At 46.3% G+C, this 19,152-nt stretch overlaps 2 protein-coding genes across 3 annotated transcripts in view; both read left to right on the top strand.

Annotated features, from left to right (window-relative positions):
• Positions 1-7,132, top strand: part of si:ch211-106n13.3 (vWFA and Collagen domain-containing protein) — a 46,902-nt gene extending 39,770 nt beyond the window's left edge. Inside the window, exons 22-27 of the mRNA XM_061254471.1 lie at positions 1,534-1,566; positions 2,692-2,838; positions 2,936-2,990; positions 4,494-4,685; positions 5,140-5,217; positions 6,217-7,132. Of these exons, the coding sequence (XP_061110455.1) occupies positions 1,534-1,566; positions 2,692-2,838; positions 2,936-2,990; positions 4,494-4,685; positions 5,140-5,217; positions 6,217-6,407 (696 nt within the window). The 3' untranslated portion in view covers positions 6,408-7,132. The remainder of the gene's footprint in view (positions 1-1,533; positions 1,567-2,691; positions 2,839-2,935; positions 2,991-4,493; positions 4,686-5,139; positions 5,218-6,216) is intronic.
• A 5,490-nt stretch (positions 7,133-12,622) lies between these two features.
• On the top strand, positions 12,623-15,088 carry ccr12a (chemokine (C-C motif) receptor 12a). Of its 2 annotated transcripts, none has more exons than XM_061255377.1 (2): positions 12,623-12,800; positions 13,110-15,088. In XM_061255377.1, exon 2 carries the CDS (start codon positions 13,120-13,122, stop codon positions 14,200-14,202), a length of 1,083 nt encoding a protein of 360 aa, XP_061111361.1. In that variant the 5' UTR covers positions 12,623-12,800; positions 13,110-13,119; the 3' UTR covers positions 14,203-15,088. The 2 variants fall into 2 exon arrangements, with proteins under 2 accessions (XP_061111361.1, XP_061111360.1); XM_061255376.1 differs by having other exon boundaries at positions 12,623-12,923.
• Positions 15,089-19,152: the final 4,064 nt, after the last annotated feature.

Below are 19,152 nucleotides of genomic sequence, written 5' to 3'. Positions count from 1 at the left end.
GGGTTTTACTCAGCACAGTTATCCAGCTAACTCAGTAATCCTGCTTTGAGGGTTTTACTCAGTGCAGTTATCCAGCTAACTCAGTAATCCTGCTTTGAGGGTTTTACTCAGCGCAGTTATCCAGCTAACTCAGTAATCCTGCTTTGAGGGTTTTACTCAGTGCAGTTATCCAGCTAACTCAGTAATCCTGCTTTGAGGGTTTTACTCAGTGCAGTTATCCAGCTAACTCAGTAATCCTGCTTTGAGGGTTTTACTCAGTGCAGTTCTCCAGCTAACTCAGTAATCCTGCTTTGAGGGTTTTACTCAGTGCAGTTATCCAGCTAACCCAGTAACCCTGCTTTTGCTACAGGTCCCTGGAATCCTTTGCCTGATAAGTAAAACGGGTCATTTCCATAGACGTGTACACACTGGAATGAAATAAGGCCAGTTGGAGGCTTCAGCGTAAACTTTGTGAAGAACTTTTTACTGGAATCACAGGGGAATAGTGTGGGAGACTACACAAGCTTTCGTGTGAAAAATATCTATTTCTGTTGCATGATCATTATCCTAAGGGGCCACAGCAACATGATATTGGCTTACTGTACTTTAGTTATTATCATTTCGACGCACGGTTATTTAATTGCATCCCAGATAAGTGCACGCGGTTCAGGAGTAGCTGTTTATTGCAAATTACCCCTGAGGAAAAAAGAAAAAAAAAACACCAGCTTTAACATGAAAGCACACTTTCAGGCGTGAATCCTGTTGTTTCCTCAGAAATTCTCTTTGCCTTCTCTCTGAGAGAGTGGGGCTACTGAGGACACCATGGAGACGCCGCACACATTTGTATAAAGATATTCAAGATTCGGCTCAGCATTTGTGAACAAGGCATGACTTTATTCCATGTAACTACCCCCCTCTGTGGATTGTGATAAGGAGGAAAAGATGGTTGGAATGGCATCCGCATGAGATGTTGTATTCTTATTACATATTCCATGCATAACTGATGAATGCAGACAGGGATGCAGGTATTGAGACGTTACAATGTGACAGGCTTGCATGTTTTTTTTTTGTCATTTTCCTTTTTTACGCCTCACAGCAAGGAGGTCCTGGGTTCGAATGTTTGCATGTTCTCCCCGTGTCTGCGTGGGTTTCCTCCGGGTACTCCGGTTTCCTCCCACAGTCCAAAGACATGCATGTTAGGCTGATTGGAGAGTCTAAAATTGCCCGTAGGTATGAGTGTGTGCGTGTGAGTGAGTGAATGGTGTGTGTGCCCTGCGATGGACTGGCGACCTGTCCAGGGTGCATTCCAGCCTTTCGCCCAATGTATGCTGGGATAGGCTCCAGCCCCCCTGCGACCCTGTTCAGGATAAGCGGGTTAAGATAATGGATGGATGGATGGATTTTACTTTTTTATCACGGCCGGATAACATTAACATAACATAATAACTTTAGCACATCAATGAAGCCGCCAGAGGCTGTTCTGTAAAATACCTGTTCTGCATGATATGGTGTAATAATACAGCATTTTAATATGGTTTTTTATTCCGTTGACAGGGGGAACCTGGACTTAGGGGAGGCAAAGGAGAGGTGCGTTGTGGACGTTATCCCCCGTTTTGGCTCTTACCGCCATTTTGGCTCTTACCGCCATTTTAGCTCTTACCGCCATTTTGGCTCTTACCTGAGCAGACTAGGCACCTGTAAGATCAGGAGGGTGGACAGCAGTCTCTCTGCAAACTACATGTGACCCCAAGGCCAATGTTCAAGATAGATTGATAGATAGATAGATAGATAGATAGATAGATAGATAGATAGATACTTTATTCATCCCCAGGGAAATTTTAGGCATCCAGTAGCTTATACATACACACATATACACACATATCTCACACACATAAAGATCAAAATCACTCACAGAAAAGTAAGAAGTCAATGTCATCTGCATTTCACTTTGTCAAATGTAATCCATTTTCACACTTTTCAAATCTGGTTTTTTTTTCACCATGTGAAATCAAAGAGATACGTACACTCAGTGAGCGCTTTATTAGGTACTTATTAGACTTATTTTTTAACTTATTTTCTTCTGCTGCTGTAGCCTCTCCACTTATAGGTTTGACACTTTGTGTGTTCAGAGATGCTCTTCTGCATACCACTGTTGTAGTGTGTGGTTATTTGTGTTCCTGTCACCTTCCTGTCAGCTTTGACCAGTCTGGCCGTTCTCCTCTGACCTCTCTCATTAACAAGGCGTTTCTGCAGAACTGCCTCTCACTGGATGTGTTTTGTTTTTCACACCATTCCCTGCTAACTCTAGAGACTGTTGTGCATGAAAATCCCAGGTGATCGGCAGTTACAAAAAAAACTGTCTGTCTGGCACCAACAATCATTCCATGCTCAAAGTCACTTAGCTAACATTTTCTCCCCATTCTGACGGTTGACGTGAACATTAACTGAAGCTCCTGACCCGTATCTGCACGATTGTATGCATTGCGCTGCTGCCACACGATTGGTCTACGGGTGTTCCTAATAAAGTGATCAGTGAGCGTATATTGGGCACAAAACCAACCGAAAATAACGTATAACGCTGACGTATTGCGTTTCAAAACTCAATTGCATTTAGATGAAACATCTGTCAGAAACTTGCAGGCACCCCGAACTCGTTGGCCTCCCAGATCAGTGGTGTGCGCTGTGCCCTTGATTACTCTTCCCCGCTCCCAGAAAGGTGTGGTGGGAGACCCTGGAGTCAGAGGGGCTGATGGGAAGAAAGGAGACGCGGGATTTCTCGGAGCGGTCGGGTCGCCGGGCTCTCCTGGCCGAGATGGGTTACCGGGGCAACCGGGCGTTCCCGGGTATCCGGGGAAACCGGTACTTTAGGCTATTTTGTCTCAAAAAAAAAAATTGTTTTTGTTTTCCTAAACCGCTATTGCCTTCAGCTCATTGATATCAATGGTGTCTTTTTCAGGGAAAACCCCCCACAGACGAACACTTACTGAAGCTCTGCTCCACGGTACTACAGAGTAAGTTTTGCCATGTTATTCCTTTCAGTTCATCTAATTTCATATCTGCTGTATATTACACTACATTACATTACATTACATTACATTACGTTACATTAATGGCATTTGGCAGACGCTCTCATCCAGAGTAACGTACAGTTGATTAGACGAAGCAGGAGACAATCCTCCCCTGGAGCAATGCAGGGTTAAGGGCCTTGCTCAAGGACCCAACTGTCTGAAACTGCTTTTAAAGAAGTAATTATAATGGAAATGAGTCAAACCTATTTTCAGTTAAAATCAAGTTGAGACACGAAATTCCTGTTTTTGGGGTCATCTGTCGAGCGGCTAAGAAAAGAACGAACACACAGCGTAGGCCTTTGGCGGTCAGGAAGCCCTGAGCTCCGTGCTTGATATTTCAGTGAGTACGAGTCCTCCGGCTCTGCGGGCTTAAAGGTTACGCTCGGACGTAGAGGTGTCGGCACACGTTTGCTCCGGCTAAAACCTCCCTGGAAGCACGCGGAATGACAGTCTCGTTTTCATTTCTGCATTTCAGAAGTAACTGACAAAAGTCTCCTTAACTGCCAGCTTGTGTAATCACTGCATCTGGGCGGATGAGTGTGAAAAAAAGTAACCTGACGCACACCCAATGATTCATCGTAGTCTGTTTGTTTTTTAAATAACCATGTAAAGATGTTATTGCAGATGGCGTTTATGAAGCAATGTTCTGATGTGCATTGACAGTGTACAGGTGGGTTCATAGAAACAGGGTACAGAAAGTGCCTAAAAAGGCACACTTTGTCGCTGCGGTGGAACCCCGTAGGGACATACATATAATTAATTCATACCTTTTTTTTTTTTGCTTGGAAAACATGCTCATTTGTACCCAAAGAGAACATTACTGTGCTTTCAGGGTCCGTTTTGGAAATTTGATCCTTGAGGAACAAAAGTGTGCCTCTTCTGTCACTTTATTTCAGAGAGCGTCCTGTTCTAGCCTGCTGTTAATTGAAATAATTTACTCCCAAGTGTGTAAAAAAAAAAAAGAAAAGAAGTGTTACATGTCTTATTTTTAAAAGGCCAACGGATCAAGCACTTTCACTTGAATGTCGAACACAATTCAGAGAAACCACAAATCATAACAGGGGGTTTAAAACCCAGACTGTTTGAGTGGCAGCTCTGGAATGTGTCTCACTCCTGCTGTCATTGTCCTGTGGAGTCACGTCCGGTCAAACGCACAGAGGCGACGTCATCGCTGTCGTTGGCGACATGGCTCAGGCGGTAAGAGCGGTCGTCTGGCAGTCGGAGGGTTGCCGGTTCGATCCCCCGCCGAAGTGTCCCTGAGCAAGACACCCAACCCCCCAAATGCTCCTGACGAGCTGGTCGGCGCCTTGCATGGCCGTCGGTGTGTGTGAGTGTGTGTATGAATGAATGGGTGAATGGAGAAGCATCGATTGTACAGCGCTTTGGATAAAGGCGCTATATAAATGCCAACCATTTACCATTTACCGTTTGTGGCTCTCTCTCTAGACCAGTTGCCCGAGCTCCTACGAGCCATGGCCCCGAGAGGCTGTCGGCACTGTGAGACGAAACCAGGGCCCGCAGGGGAACCGGGCCCCCCAGGCCCCACGGGGCCCCCCGGCCCTGTCGGATACCCCGGCACCACTGGCTCACGGGGGTACCCCGGCCCCCCAGGCAGACAAGGGCTCCAGGGCATCAAAGGTCAACCATAACCCCCCCCCCCCCCATGAATAAATCACACAAATATCATTATTTGTCCAGTCATAAATCACAGTTTGGTCAATCACAGCAATGTTGCGTCGCTGTTAGGGAATTAGTGTTCCTGGCGTAAGGTTACAGGCTACACTTCTCTTGTGCCCTTTTGCAAGGTACTAGTGAGTGGGCAACAGGCAATGTGAAATGAAGAGTTTGCCCTTCATTTAGATACTTGCAGGTGTGAGCAGGTGAATGCCATAGTCTCCAAAGACCCTATAATTAATGTCCCCTAATGTCTCTTTGTCTTTCTCTGTCTCTGTCTCTCTATCTCTCTCTCACACACACACACACACACACACACAAACACGCACACAGACGTCACAAAGACACACAGATGCAGAGAAACGTAACCGTTTGTCAGTTGGTTCTGAAATGTGACTCTGCGTTCTCTGATTGGCAGGTGAGATGGGCCCAACGGGAGTGAAAGGGTCAAAGGGCGAAGGGGACACGGGGTCACCCGGTCTGCCCGGTCCTACAGGTGAGCTCCATCTTTCTCCTCCAATGCTCTGATGGAACGTCATACCTGTTTCATTTCAACCCTGCCAATAATGCGCAGACACTGTAAGCATGACGTTTTAGGGGGCGACATGGCTCGGGCTGTAAGAGCGGTCGTCTGGCAGTCGGAGGGTTGCCGGTTCGATCCCCCGCCCGGGCTGTATCGAAGTGCCCCTGAGCAAGACACCCAACCCCTAAATGCTCCTGACGAGCTGGTCGGCGCCTCGCATGGCAGATTGATTGAATGAAATATCCTAAAGTCTTGTGTTCCAACGCTATTAACTGTTAAATGAATTGAGGCAACCAGTGGCCACAGTGCTCATCGAGGACAAAAGTTCCCTGATTCAAATCGAATCATAGGCGTACCCAAATGACTTCCTTGCATGCTATTGCAGGGCCATAGTCTTCTAGGACAACGGTTTTGAATCTCAGTTCTAGGGGTTGCTCTTGCGATAAGAGTTGGGAAAGCCCATTAAATTGCTCCCTACACCCCAGCAAGACCGCTCCGGTCTGCCAGCTCTGGTCGCCTTATGGTTCCCTCTCTACGTGCACCTGGCGGTCGAGGTGCACGTTCACGCCTGTTTTCCGTTCTGGTTCCTCAGTGGTGGAATGACTTGCCTACCACAGTCAGGACAGCAGAATCCCTCCCCGACGCAGATTAAAAACGCACCTTTTCAGACTATACCTTAGTCCTCCCTCCTGATTCCTCCCCCGCCCCCTTCTGATACTCCTCTTGTCTAACCCTAACCCTTAATTAAAAATACAAATGAAAAAATAAAAAATTGCACTTCCAAATGTCTTTTTGTTTAGAACAGCTCTTAATGCGCGTTTTGCTCATTATGGATTTGATGCTTTTAACTTGTGGAAGAACCTATGCCCTTGTAAGTCGCTTTACATTAAAAGCATTTTGCCAAACAAAAATGTAAAATGTAAAATGTAATAAAATGAAAGGCCATATTGTGCTGTCTGTGCGCCGGTGTAGGCATTCCTGGACCCCCAGGGACCGATGGTGTGGGACATCGCGGGCCGCCGGGAATTCCGGGCCAGTCGGGAATTCCTGGCGTTCCGGGGAAGCGTGGACCGGCCGGGCCGGCAGGAGTGTGCGACGTCTCCTCGTGCTATCAGGCCTACGGCTACAGGCACGACCGCTTCAGCAAAGGGCCCAACTCCTAGTGCTGCTGGGAAATGTAGTCCAGTCCAGTGGGAGTGGACGTGACTACTATTGGGCCGCCGTTTCAAGCAAACACGGAAAGGGGAACTCTGTGATCGGCCCCTCCCTACTGGTGCTGTCAGCTTTTAACGAAAACCAGTCTGAAAGAGGCCAGTGTGATGAGCTGTGAAACATTGCAAGACTTGTTTTATCCTGTGATGGCCAACTTTCATTGGGTTGTCGAACCACAGTAGTTCAAACATGGTCAGTATATTGACAAAACAAAGTGCACTGCCTTAGCTAAGCTGCCTTAGCTAAGCTACCTTGCAAGGCAAAGTCAGAGTAAATCTTTGTAATTTCTATCTTCCAGATGGTTTACATTTATAAATGTTATTATTTTTTTTTATCATTCATGTTCTACTATCAATGCAAGGGAGTGTATACATTATTTGTTTTGCCTCTGTCCCTATATGCTGTAAGATCTGCGTTAAAATGTAGGTTTGTTACAGTGTTTACAGCAGTACAATTTTGTAAATATAAGATACACCTCTTTGGGAAGCATCTTCGTGTCTGGCATAGCGTCTCAAATGATTGAGCGCAAAGTTGTTTCCAATTATAATGTACTGCTGCCCGAAAGCCATGACTTTTTTTCTTTCATTCTTTATGGCTGGTGTACCTCTAACTGTCTGGCCTTTGAGTGGGACGAGTCATTTAATCTCAAGATGAAATCCTGAAGCAGCTTTGTAAATAAATAAATGCATTTCAGAACACCGAGTCAGACGACTTTAAATTAAATCTTCGATGGAAAAAATGAAAGCCCCGATTTTGTCTGGACCGGTTGACGACAAACACAGACGTTCAAAGCAATAAGCGGAGTGCGCAATTGGCATATTCTTAAGTCGCTTTCGATCGGCTGCTTCCCTCGAGTCTAAAGTTTCTCTGGAGTGTTTAATCGGCCGCTTCGCGCCGGTCTGAGATCCGATTGGATGGTGTATTGAGAGATTTGTCCTCTTTGACCACGTAGCATGCACAAATGGCACTCCACGGGTGGCTGGCTAGCTTTAATTACAAATCACAGCTGGGCTGTCACAGGTCAGCCGTTACAGATACCCCGAAAGCCACTTAACCCCCACGAGCAGTGATTCTTTTGGAGCCGTTAACATGCACGCAGACGAGCCAAAGGGGATTAAATACTCACAGAATTCCCGGGAGATGTGGCTAGCCTTTGGTGCTGTACTGCATCAAAAATGTGAATGGTAATTATGGGTATACCGTACGCTCGTATTCAGGCAGTATGACCTGTGGCTTTTAATTTCCTGACTGGCTACCTGTGCATCGAGGCCGTTACACTAGACCTGGATGCACACTACTGTGACCCATCTCTGCTGTAGCCCATCCACTTCAGAGTTATGATGTGTTGTGTGTTCAGAGATGCTCTTCTGCATACCACTGCTGTAATGTGTGGTTATTTGCGTTACTGTCACCTTCCTGTCTGGGGGTTTTTTTTTTTTTTTTGTTTTTTTACACCATTCTTTGCAAACTCTAGAGACTAGTGTGCATGAAAATCCCAGGAGATCAGCAATTTCTGAGATACCCAAACCACCCTGTCTGCCACCGACAATCATTCCATGGTCAAAGTCACTTGGATCAAATTTTTTTCCCCATTCTGATGGTTGATGTGAACATTAACTAAAGCTCCTACACACAATTGGCTGATTTGATAATTGCATGAATAAGTAAGTGCTACGAGGCGGCTCTTTAAGGATCAGGGGACGTCTCTTCAGAGTCTCACAGATGGGAGACTGACATCTGGGTGAGCTGAGATCTGCTCTCTTAAAAAAAAAAAAGGATTGAAAACGAAACCTTACAAAGGTGTCGATTTTCACATAGGCCTCTTGTCCTGTCTGAAACCAGTCATGTGAATCGCCTGTCCGCTTGTTTGCAGATGTGTAAAAAGTCAACTTACAATGTACAATGTACTCTGACCTCTCAGAGCAGACATTTTGAGGTCCAGCGTTGGCTGAATGGGTTTCATGGAGGGCGGACATTTTAAGGTGCAGCCCTCTCTGAATTGATTTAATGGAGAGTGGACATTTTGAGGTCCAGCGTTGGCTGAATGGGTTTCATGGGGAGCGGACATTTTGAGGTCCAGCATTGGCTGAATGGGTTTTATGGAGGGCGGACATTTTGAGGTGCAGCCCTCTCTGAATTGATTTAATGGAGAGCGGACATTTTGAGGTCCAGCGTTGGCTGAATGGGTTTCATGGAGGGCGGACATTTTGAGGTGCAGCCCTCTCTGAATTGATTTAATGGAGAGTGGACATTTTGAGGTCCAGCATTGGCTGAATGGGTTTCATGGGGAGCGGACATTTTGAGGTCCAGCATTGGCTGAATGGGTTTTATGGAGGGCGGACATTTTGAGGTCCAGCATTGGCTGAATGGGTTTTATGGAGGGCGGACATTTTGAGGTGCAGCCCTCTCTGAATTGATTTAATGGAGAGCGGACATTTTGAGGTCCAGCGTTGGCTGAATGGGTTTCATGGAGGGCGGACATTTTGAGGTGCAGCCCTCTCTGAATTGATTTAATGGAGAGTGGACATTTTGAGGTCCAGCATTGGCTGAATGGGTTTCATGGGGAGCGGACATTTTGAGGTCCAGCGTTGGCTGAATGGGTTTTATGGAGGGCGGACATTTTGAGGTGCAGCCCTCTCTGAATTGATTTAATGGAGAGCGGACATTTTGAGGTCCAGCGTTGGCTGAATGGGTTTCATGGGGAGCAGACATTTTGAGGTCCAGCATTGGCTGAATGGGTTTCATGGAGGGCGGACATTTTGAGGTGCAGCCCTCTCTGAACTCTGGTTTTCCTTCGCCTTTTCTTCCGCCACAAGGCGCCTGAATGTGACGTGCTCGTTATCGTAATCCAGTGGGCGGCAGCGTCCGCGGACGTCCTGTGCTACGAGGCGGCTCTTTAGGGATCAGGGAACGTCTCTACAGAGTCTCACAGATGGGACACCGACATCTGGAAGAGCTGAGATCTGCTCTCTTAAAAAAAATAAAAAAAAAAAAATTTGAAAACAAAACCTTACAAAGGTGTCGATTCTCACATAGGCCTCTTGTCCTGTCTGAAACCAGTCGTGTGTGAAACCTGTCTGCTTGTTTGCAGATGTGTAAAAAGTCTACTTTTTCTTTTTTTTTCTTTGCATGAGAACTTTATTTTGGCAGAAGACTCTGTTGGGACCCCATGGAAACCGTGTTGATGAATAGTTTGTTTGACTGTCGATAGAAGTGCGTGCATTGTTGTGGTCTTAAATAAATTAAGGGAATCTCCGAAGCTCAGGAAAGTATAGAAACCTACCGCAGAGCTGCCAGATCAATGGATGATTTAGAGCAGGGGTCACCAACCTTTTTGAAACTGAGAGCTACTTCATGGGTACTGAGTCATACTAAGGGCTACCAGTTTGTTTTGTCACATGCACAATACTGACCTTTGAACTAGAGTAGGTCAGAGTTCACCTAAACTTATCTAAACTTCCTGTATAATAAACATATTTTTAAGATATTGTCATTTTTAAATCTATATAAATGCAAGTGTGATAAAAAAAAAATAGCAACAGAATAAAATTAAATTTCAGATGCAGCTCACTAGTGAGTTGTGCTATTTTTAGAACAAGCCTACGGGCGACTCATGTGGTCCTTGGGGGCGACCTGGTGCCCGTGGGCACCGTGTTGGTGACCCCTGATTTAGAGAATCACTCGGTTGCACTGAGCATTTAATACAATATATTTATCACCTGAATTTGTACTGAATTTAATTATTCTCTTCCAATCTCTCGATATTTGTGTAGTTTTGTGTTTTCCATATCTGCGAAATCAATCCTCTTAATATTCATGTACTTTACATGCAAATTCCCTATAACATAAAAACCATTATGCATAATAAACCATAAGCAAATGTTGTGGGAGTGCAGTGTCTTCAAATGCTTAGATGTACTCATCAGAAAATGTTGTCTGATATCAGCCTTAGTTAAAAATGTATCAGATCACATTTTCCAGCAAGGGGAAAAAATCTTCTTCTTAATACTTCTTGGAAACAAGAACCACTCCAAGAAGAAACAGGAAATGTCTGCTGTGTTTGTGCAAACCAGTTCCTGTCTATGTTCTACGGAACTGCCATCTGTTTTTCCACAGTCTTTTTCTGCTTGATGCTTGCCTATTGGTCGCAATATGTGTTAGACCAAGCTACTTTGATGAACATGTCGGAAACATTGTCTCTTCCTGCACCTGAATTTGTATGGCCTGGATTTTTACCTTTCTAGTTTTGTTTTCACTGTCGCAAACCGACGCAGTGGGTACAGACTGACTACATGAAGCATGTTCACACAAATTAATGAAACATAAGTCAGCTTTCTCTGCGATTTACGGCACGCCGGAGCGCCAGCACGGACGGGCAGCCTGTGGACCCGATGCGCTGCTATTATGAATGACTTGTGGAGATCAGCTTGCTGACGTCAGTTAGCATCTGAGACTGTGAGCAATGTGTCAGCCAACCGCCGGGCCTACGCGCTCTACGCACGAGTTAGCAAAAACGAAAGAAAAGAAACAATAAAATAGACTGCCAATTTACCTAATGGGTTTACCCCCAAACAAAATTACATTTCATGAGCAATGTAATAAACGCCATGTCATGTTTTTCGTAAAAAATATTTATGCGTTTTATATGCTCGATTTATGTTAAAAAAAAATTTGATCAATAATATTGAAGCAAGTTTTGTATAGTGCACTGAGAAAAATGTTAATTGAAATGAACCTAAACCTATTTAGAATATGCACCGATCCGCCACAACATTAAAACCACCAGGTTAAACCATATTTGTCATGATTAAAAATGTTTTAAACGGTATAAACTTGTCTATAAACACAAACAAACAAATGTAATTATATGATGTGTGTACTTATATATGCAGATAAAATAACAGGCCCTGGAGCATCTGCTAAGATTTCCATTTTCATTAAAAAATTGAACTTTTGAATGCAATTCACTTATGATTATCTGTCTTCTATAGGTACACATATCATATAATGAAATAGGAAGTGCTTACAGACAAGTTTGTACAGTTTAAAGCATTTTTAATCACGACAAATATGGTTTAAGCAGATGGTTTTAATGTTGCGGCTGTAGGTTAAAACAGCCTATTACAAAATCATAATAATAATAATAATAATAATAATAATAATAATAATACAGGTTTAAAAAGTGAAACTTTTTTCAGTGGTAAGCACAGCTCAGACTCTCAGAAGCCAATGCGGAGAGAGGTGGGGTGCGGGAGAGTGTGAGAAAGGGTGCGGGGACCAATTGTGGTAACGCTGAATGTCCGGGCTGCGACCGATGGGGAAATTTCTGCAGCCCTTCAACGGTTGTGGGCTTTTGAAAGATAGCGGTTTTTATCGGGGACAGAGACACGTGAGGCTAGACGTGACAGTGTTATGACTAAAGTGAAAGAAAAGGAGATACGTAAGGATAACGTATTGATAATTACCACGTACTGCTGACATGTAATTACCCCCGGTAGAACTCAACTCAACAACTGAGGGTGCAGTCGTCAATTCAGTGTCACATAAAACTCTGAAACCGATGTGATAATTCAACATTAGCACAGCAATAAACGTGCTCAATGATGTCCACTGGTTTTGATAAACCGTTTTACACACAACTACTCTCTAAATCTGAATTAATATTCAATACCTACACTGCAAAAAATCTTTAGTGCTTTAGTCTTGTAAATTGTAATATACTTACCACATGCAGGAACTAATTTATGTTGTTCCGATACACGACTAGTGTACACACATAAGAGACCTGGATTGATATGTGTAAAAAGTAGTGCCAACTAAGTTCGCCGACATTAAAAAGCATGTCTAAATGTTATCCCCGTTTCGGTGGTTATTTATTTTAGGTAGTTACCGGTAACGGACAGAACAAAAATATTAGCTTGGTTTAAGTTACTGTTTGCGTTGCAAGTTAAATTTTCTTACCACGTTGGCAAATCTTGAAATGAGTCAAACTATCACACCTCAGTGACAATACATTGTATTTTTATTTTTTTCAGAAAAGTAATATAAATATGATTTTTAAGTGGAAACATAAGAAACTTTGGTTTCTGCTGCGTAAACCTGTGGCTGATGCGCTGTATGTCGACAGGCGTTCTGAAAGAGAAAAAGTGCTGAGGCAGCGTGGAAACAGTGGATGAACAGGGAAGTGTCGCACGTCAGATCCACAGCCCACGATGGGTCGCAGAGCTCCTGCGTATCACACCTCTTGGTAGTGACAAAGCTGCAAGCTCCGCGGATCGGTCGCTCGCAAACTTCCCCCGCAGGAACCGAGAAACTCCGCGCCCCAGCCTTCTGTCAGACAGTCTGTGAGTTTTTCTGTCCGCCTGCTTGCACTGTCCGTCTGCTCGGAGCTCCGCACCGCCAGGCACGACACCGCGACACCGCGACACGGCTACGGCGATTGTGCCCACCTGTCACATGTCGAATTTGTGAGTTTGACTCTTGCGTCAGGGCAGGGTGGTTGGGAAGGAGCAGGGGGAATTCAGGTTGACTTCTTTAACCTGAATTGGGTTCATGTTCAGTAACATAAAATGGGTGCCACCGTTTATTTTAAGTTTAAATACGACTTTGAGGAAGACAAACAGGTTAAATAGTTGTTGTTTTTTGTCTTGCAGGTCGGAGGGGATGGCTTCTGATAACTATGGAGACTTCTTGTTGCTTTTTAATGAAACAGAGCCTTCCGAGAATTACGGGAATTACGTGGTTGACAGCCCGGTGAACCTGTGCGACAAGACAACGGTCAACCGCTTCGGCGCGGCGTTCATGCCCGCCTTCTACTACTCCATCTTCCTGCTGAGCATTCTGGGAAACAGCCTGGTGCTGTACATCATCTACCAGTACGAGAAGCTCAGCACGGTCACCAACGTCTTCCTGCTCAACCTGGTCATCTCCGACCTGCTGTTCTCCCTGAGTCTGCCCTTCTGGGCCGTCTACCACTCCAGCCAATGGATCTTCGGCGAGCCCATGTGCAAGCTGGTGGGCGGACTCTACTTCGTGGGCTTCTACAGCTCCATCCTCTTCCTCACGCTCATGACCTTCGACCGCTACCTGGCGGTGGTGCACGCCGTCACGGCCGCCAAGAGCCGGCGGATGGTCTACGCCCTGGTCTCCACGGCGACGGTGTGGGTCGTCAGCCTCCTCGCCGCCATCAAGGAGTTCGTCCTGTACGGCACGCGCCCGGACGGCCTCTACGGCATGCTGTGCGATGAGACCGGCTACGCCGAGAGCGTCATGGTGAGGTGGCAGCTGGTGGGGTACTACCAGCAGTTCGTCCTGTTCTTCGCCCTGCCGCTGGGCGTGGTGCTGTACTGCTACCTGCGCATCACCCTGCGCGTGGTACACACGCGCATGCGGGAGAAGTGCCGCGCGGTCAAGCTCATCTTCGTCATCGTCGTCACCTTCTTCGTCTGCTGGACGCCCTACAACGTGGTGGTGCTGCTCCGGGCGCTGCAGACCTCGCGGGGCACCCAGCGCGACCCGGCCGCCTGCAGCGACAATCTGGAATACGCCCAGTACATCACGCGCAACCTGGCCTACCTGTACTGCTGCGTCAGCCCGCTGTTCTACACCTTCGTGGGGAAGAAGTTCCAGAACCACTTCCGCCGGCTGCTGTCCGCCCGCATCCCCTGCCTGAAGAGACACGTCTTCACCAGCCAGAGCAGCAGGACCACCTCCCACAGGAGCCCAACGACCCTGTACGAGTACTAGAGTCCGGCTCCAGGCTCTCCATCGCCTGGGGGATCTGCTACCGCCCCCCCCCCCCCCCCCCCCCCAGCACTGCGGTGCCCGTTGTTGCATTATTTTCTCTTTCCGCTCTGACGCGGCTTTCGGCGGACAATCTTATATTATGATCTGACTGCTTTTTCTGGAACTATTTCTAGCTGTGTTAATACTGAGGAATAACAAGTTTTTTTTTTTTTTTTTTTTTCTTTTTTTTTTTTTTCATTCTGTGAATTATACACCTCTTCATAACGCGCTGCGCTTAGTTCTTGGGAGAGGTGGGGTGTGTTGTGTTTATGGATGGGACTGAGAGATTAACTTACGCTCAGTCATTAGGTTCATTCATTTTAGCACCACTGGGCAGTCTGTTGTGCAAAAAAGAGAATTTACTGTAAATACCGCTTAGGTAGTGCTTTTCTTTATGAAGCAAAAACTATATAAAAGAAATAAAAATGCATTTATTCCATTTTCTTAACATGCCTATCACTGCATTTTTAAATAATATGTTTTCATCCCTGCAAAAAAAAAAGAAAAAAATGTAAGTTTAGTAAATGAATGCGTATGTCAATGTGTTTTTCAGCATTGTGATGTGTTTAATGAAAGTTTGCTGCGTGAATCTTTCGCTGATCTTCTCAGTCGTCTTTGAAAGCGCTGAGCGTGGCGTTTCGGTTGTGCGCAGAGCACAAGCTGCCTGTCCCCGCCCTGTGATTTCACCTGGTGTGATTTTGCGGTGAGTAATAATTTAAAGGTCCTCGCTTCTCAAAAGGCAGGATGTGGGCCGGGATAGGAAGTGTTTGTTTCTCAGAACATTGACCAAAAATAATGTTGAAAAAAAAAAAACCTTGTGTTGACAACAATAAAGGCTCTGCAAGGACGGTGGCTTGTGTGGGATTATTTCAGTACGTGACGCGAAGCCTGCAGACAACTCGAGATGCATCACCCCCACACATCTCATGAGAGAGGCTATAAAAACCACCAGCCTTACCTGTTTAGGCCCTTGCTCATGTTGCATGCGCTGCCATGCTCTGCTGCATGTCAGCTGCTGCCCTGATGCAGTCATTCGAGGCTGCCCTGCTGTCTGGCTCTTTCTGCATGCTAAAGCCATAGTGCTGCCTGGCTCTTTCTGCATGCTAAAGCCATAGTGCTGCCTGGCTCTTTCTGCATGCTAAAGCCATAGCGCTGCCTGGCTCATTCTGCATGCTAAAGCCATAGCGCTGCCTGGCTCTTTCTGCATGCTAAAGCCATAGCGCTGCTTGGGTAATTCTGCACGCTAAAGCCATAGTGCTGCTTGGCTCTTTCTGCATGCTAAAGCCATAGTGCTGCCTGGCTCTTTCTGCATGCTAAAGCCATAGCGCTGCCTGGCTCATTCTGCATGCTAAAGCCATAGCGTTGCCTGGGTAATTCTGCACGCTAAAGCCATAGTGCTGCCTGGCTCTTTCTGCATGCTAAAGCCATAGCGTTGCCTGGGTAATTCTGCACACTAAAGCCATAGTGCTGCCTGGCTCTTTCTGCATGCTAAAGCCATAGCTCTGCTGCCTGGCTCTTTCTGCATGCTAAAGCCATAGCGCTACCTGGCTCTTTCTGCATGCTAAAGCCATAGCGCTACCTGGCTCATTCTGCACGCTAAAGCCATAGCGCTGCCTGGCTCTTTCTGCATGCTAAAGCCATAGCTCTGCTGCCTGGCTCTTTCTGCATGCTAAAGCCATAGCGCTACCTGGCTCTTTCTGCATGCTAAAGCCATAGTGCTGCCTGGCTCATTCTGCACGCTAAAGCCATAGTGCTGCCTGGCTCAGTCTGCATGCTAAAGCCATAGCGCTGCCTGGCTCATTCTGCATGCTAAAGCCATAGTGCTGCCTGGCTCATTCTGCATGCTAAAGCCATAGTGCTGCCTGGCTCTTTCTGCATGCTAAAGCCATAGCGCTACCTGGCTCTTTCTGCATGCTAAAGCCATAGCGCTACCTGGCTCATTCTGCACGCTAAAGCCATAGCGCTGCCTGGCTCTTTCTGCATGCTAAAGCCATAGCTCTGCTGCCTGGCTCTTTCTGCATGCTAAAGCCATAGCGCTACCTGGCTCTTTCTGCATGCTAAAGCCATAGTGCTGCCTGGCTCATTCTGCACGCTAAAGCCATAGTGCTGCCTGGCTCAGTCTGCATGCTAAAGCCATAGCGCTGCCTGGCTCATTCTGCATGCTAAAGCCATAGTGCTGCCTGGCTCATTCTGCATGCTAAAGCCATAGTGCTGCCTGGCTCTTTCTGCATGCTAAAGCCATAGCGCTGCCTGGCTCATTCTGCATGCTAAAGCCATAGCGCTGCCTGGCTCTTTCTGCATGCTAAAGCCATAGCTCTGCTGCCTGGCTCTTTCTGCATGCTAAAGCCATAGCGCTACCTGGCTCTTTCTGCATGCTAAAGCCATAGTGCTGCCTGGCTCATTCTGCACGCTAAAGCCATAGTGCTGCCTGGCTCAGTCTGCATGCTAAAGCCATAGCGCTGCCTGGCTCATTCTGCATGCTAAAGCCATAGTGCTGCCTGGCTCATTCTGCATGCTAAAGCCATAGTGCTGCCTGGCTCTTTCTGCATGCTAAAGCCATAGCGCTGCCTGGCTCATTCTGCATGCTAAAGCCATAGCGCTGCCTGGCTCTTTCTGCATGCTAAAGCCATAGCGCTGCTTGGGTAATTCTGCATGCTAAAGCCATAGTGCTGCTTGGCTCTTTCTGCATGCTAAAGCCATAGTGCTGCCTGGCTCTTTCTGCATGCTAAAGCCATAGCGCTGCCTGGCTCATTCTGCATGCTAAAGCCATAGCGTTGCCTGGGTAATTCTGCACGCTAAAGCCATAGTGCTGCCTGGCTCATTCTGCATGCTAAAGCCATAGCGCTGCCTGGCTCATTCTGCATGCTAAAGCCATAGCGCTACCTGGCTCTTTCTGCATGCTAAAGCCATAGCGCTACCTGGCTCTTTCTGCATGCTAAAGCCATAGCGCTACCTGGCTCTTTCTGCATGCTAAAGCCATAGTGCTGCCTGGCTCTTTCTGCATGCTAAAGCCATAGTGCTGTCTGGCTCTTTCTGCATGCTAAAGCCATAGCGCTGCCTGGCTCTTTCTGCATGCTAAAGCCATAGCGTTGCCTGGGTAATTCTGCACGCTAAAGCCATAGCGCTGCCTGGCTCTTTCTGCATGCTAAAGCCATAGCTCTGCTGCCTGGCTCTTTCTGCATGCTAAAGCCTTAGCGCTGCCTGGCTCTTTCTGCATGCTAAAGCCATAGCGCTGCTTGGGTAATTCTGCACGCTAAAGCCATAGTGCTGCTTGGCTCTTTCTGCATGCTAAAGCCATAGTGCTGCCTGGCTCTTTCTGCATGCTAAAGCCATAGCGCTGCCTGGCTCATTCTGCATGCTAAAGCCATAGCGTTGCCTGGGTAATTCTGCACGCTAAAGCCATAGTGCTGCCTGGCTCATTCTGCATGCTAAAGCCATAGCGTTGCCTGGGTAATTCTGCGTGCTAAAGCCATAGCGCTGCCTGGCTCATTCTGCCGCACTGGGTTAGACCAATGTGGAGAGACCTGATGTTACACTCTTATGAGCTAGTCCAATCAGGAGAGACCACATGTTGCACTCTTATGGGCGACACCAATGAGGAGAGGCCTCAGGTTATACTCTCTAATGGGCTAGACCAATGAGGAGAGACCACTGGTTACACTCTTATGGGCTAGACCAATCAGGAGAGACCACAGGTTACACTCTTATGTGCGAGACCAATCAGGATACTTACACCCTCTCCTCTCTCTCTTTCTTACTCTCTCTCTCTCTCTCTCTCTCACACACACACACACACACACACACACACACAGACACACAGCACCCAAGCACACAGGTTAGAATTCATTAAGTCTTTATGTTAGCATTTAATTTCGCCATCCCAGGGACTCTAAGCTCAGAGGCTCATTACGCTCCATGGATTGGGCTGTGTTTGCGGGCGTTTACCAGACCTTGACTTAAAAATGTAAAAAAAAAACTTAGCACAGTGCTGCTGAAATGTCCAAAATACATCTCCAAAGTAAGCCACGGGTAGACAAGTCTCTGCAAGCCTCATTAAGGAAAAAAAGGGAATTAGCGTTAGCACTTCATCTGGGAATAACGATGTCACTGAGGAGAGGAGGTGTGAGCTCATGAGCTCTGCCCGGAAACAGGAGAGGGATCAGAGGAGACTCATCAAGGGCAGGATTGTAGCTACCGACGCAACCAGCAGAGTGCAAAAACTATAATAGTTTTGGGTCTTAGTTTTGTCGCCAACTCAGATCAATTGTTGTATTAACAAGTATATGAATTAAGCATGAAATAAAATCTTAATTGGTGAAATTCTTCAGTTTTCATTAGTTAATATATTTGTTAACGACTAGCTAATGTCTTTGTTACATTAATATTTATACATTAGCAATTTACTAATAGTAAACCACAGGATAAACCATTAAATACATTATCTGCTTTTTATTTTTCACTTTCTAGGGGAGGATTGTCTCCCGCTTAGTCAAATCAATGGTACGTCGCTCTGGATAAGAGCGTCAGCGAAATGCCATTAACGTAATGTAATGTAGTTTATACATTTTACATTTACATTTTTGTCATTTGGCAGACGCTTTTAATCCAAAGCGACTTACAAGTGCATAGGTTCTACCACAAGTCAAAGCACCACATCCATAACTAGGAAAATACACATGGAATGCTGTTCTAAACATAGTCGTCATCATAATGCAAATCTTTTTTCTTTTTGTTTTGGGGGTTAGACAAGGAGGAAAATCAGGAGGGAGGACTAGGGTAGAGTTTGAAAAGGTGTGTTTTGAGTCTGCGTCGAAATAGGGGGAGAGATTCTGCTGTCCTGACAGTGGTAGGCAAGTCATTCCGCCACTGAGGAACCAGAACAGAAAACAGGCGTGAACGTGCAGCTCGACC

This window comes from Conger conger, chromosome 9 (genome assembly GCF_963514075.1).
Source record: "Conger conger chromosome 9, fConCon1.1, whole genome shotgun sequence".
In the NCBI taxonomy this organism is placed as follows: Eukaryota; Metazoa; Chordata; class Actinopteri; order Anguilliformes; family Congridae; genus Conger; species Conger conger.
This window is presented reverse-complemented; position numbering and strand designations above follow the sequence as displayed.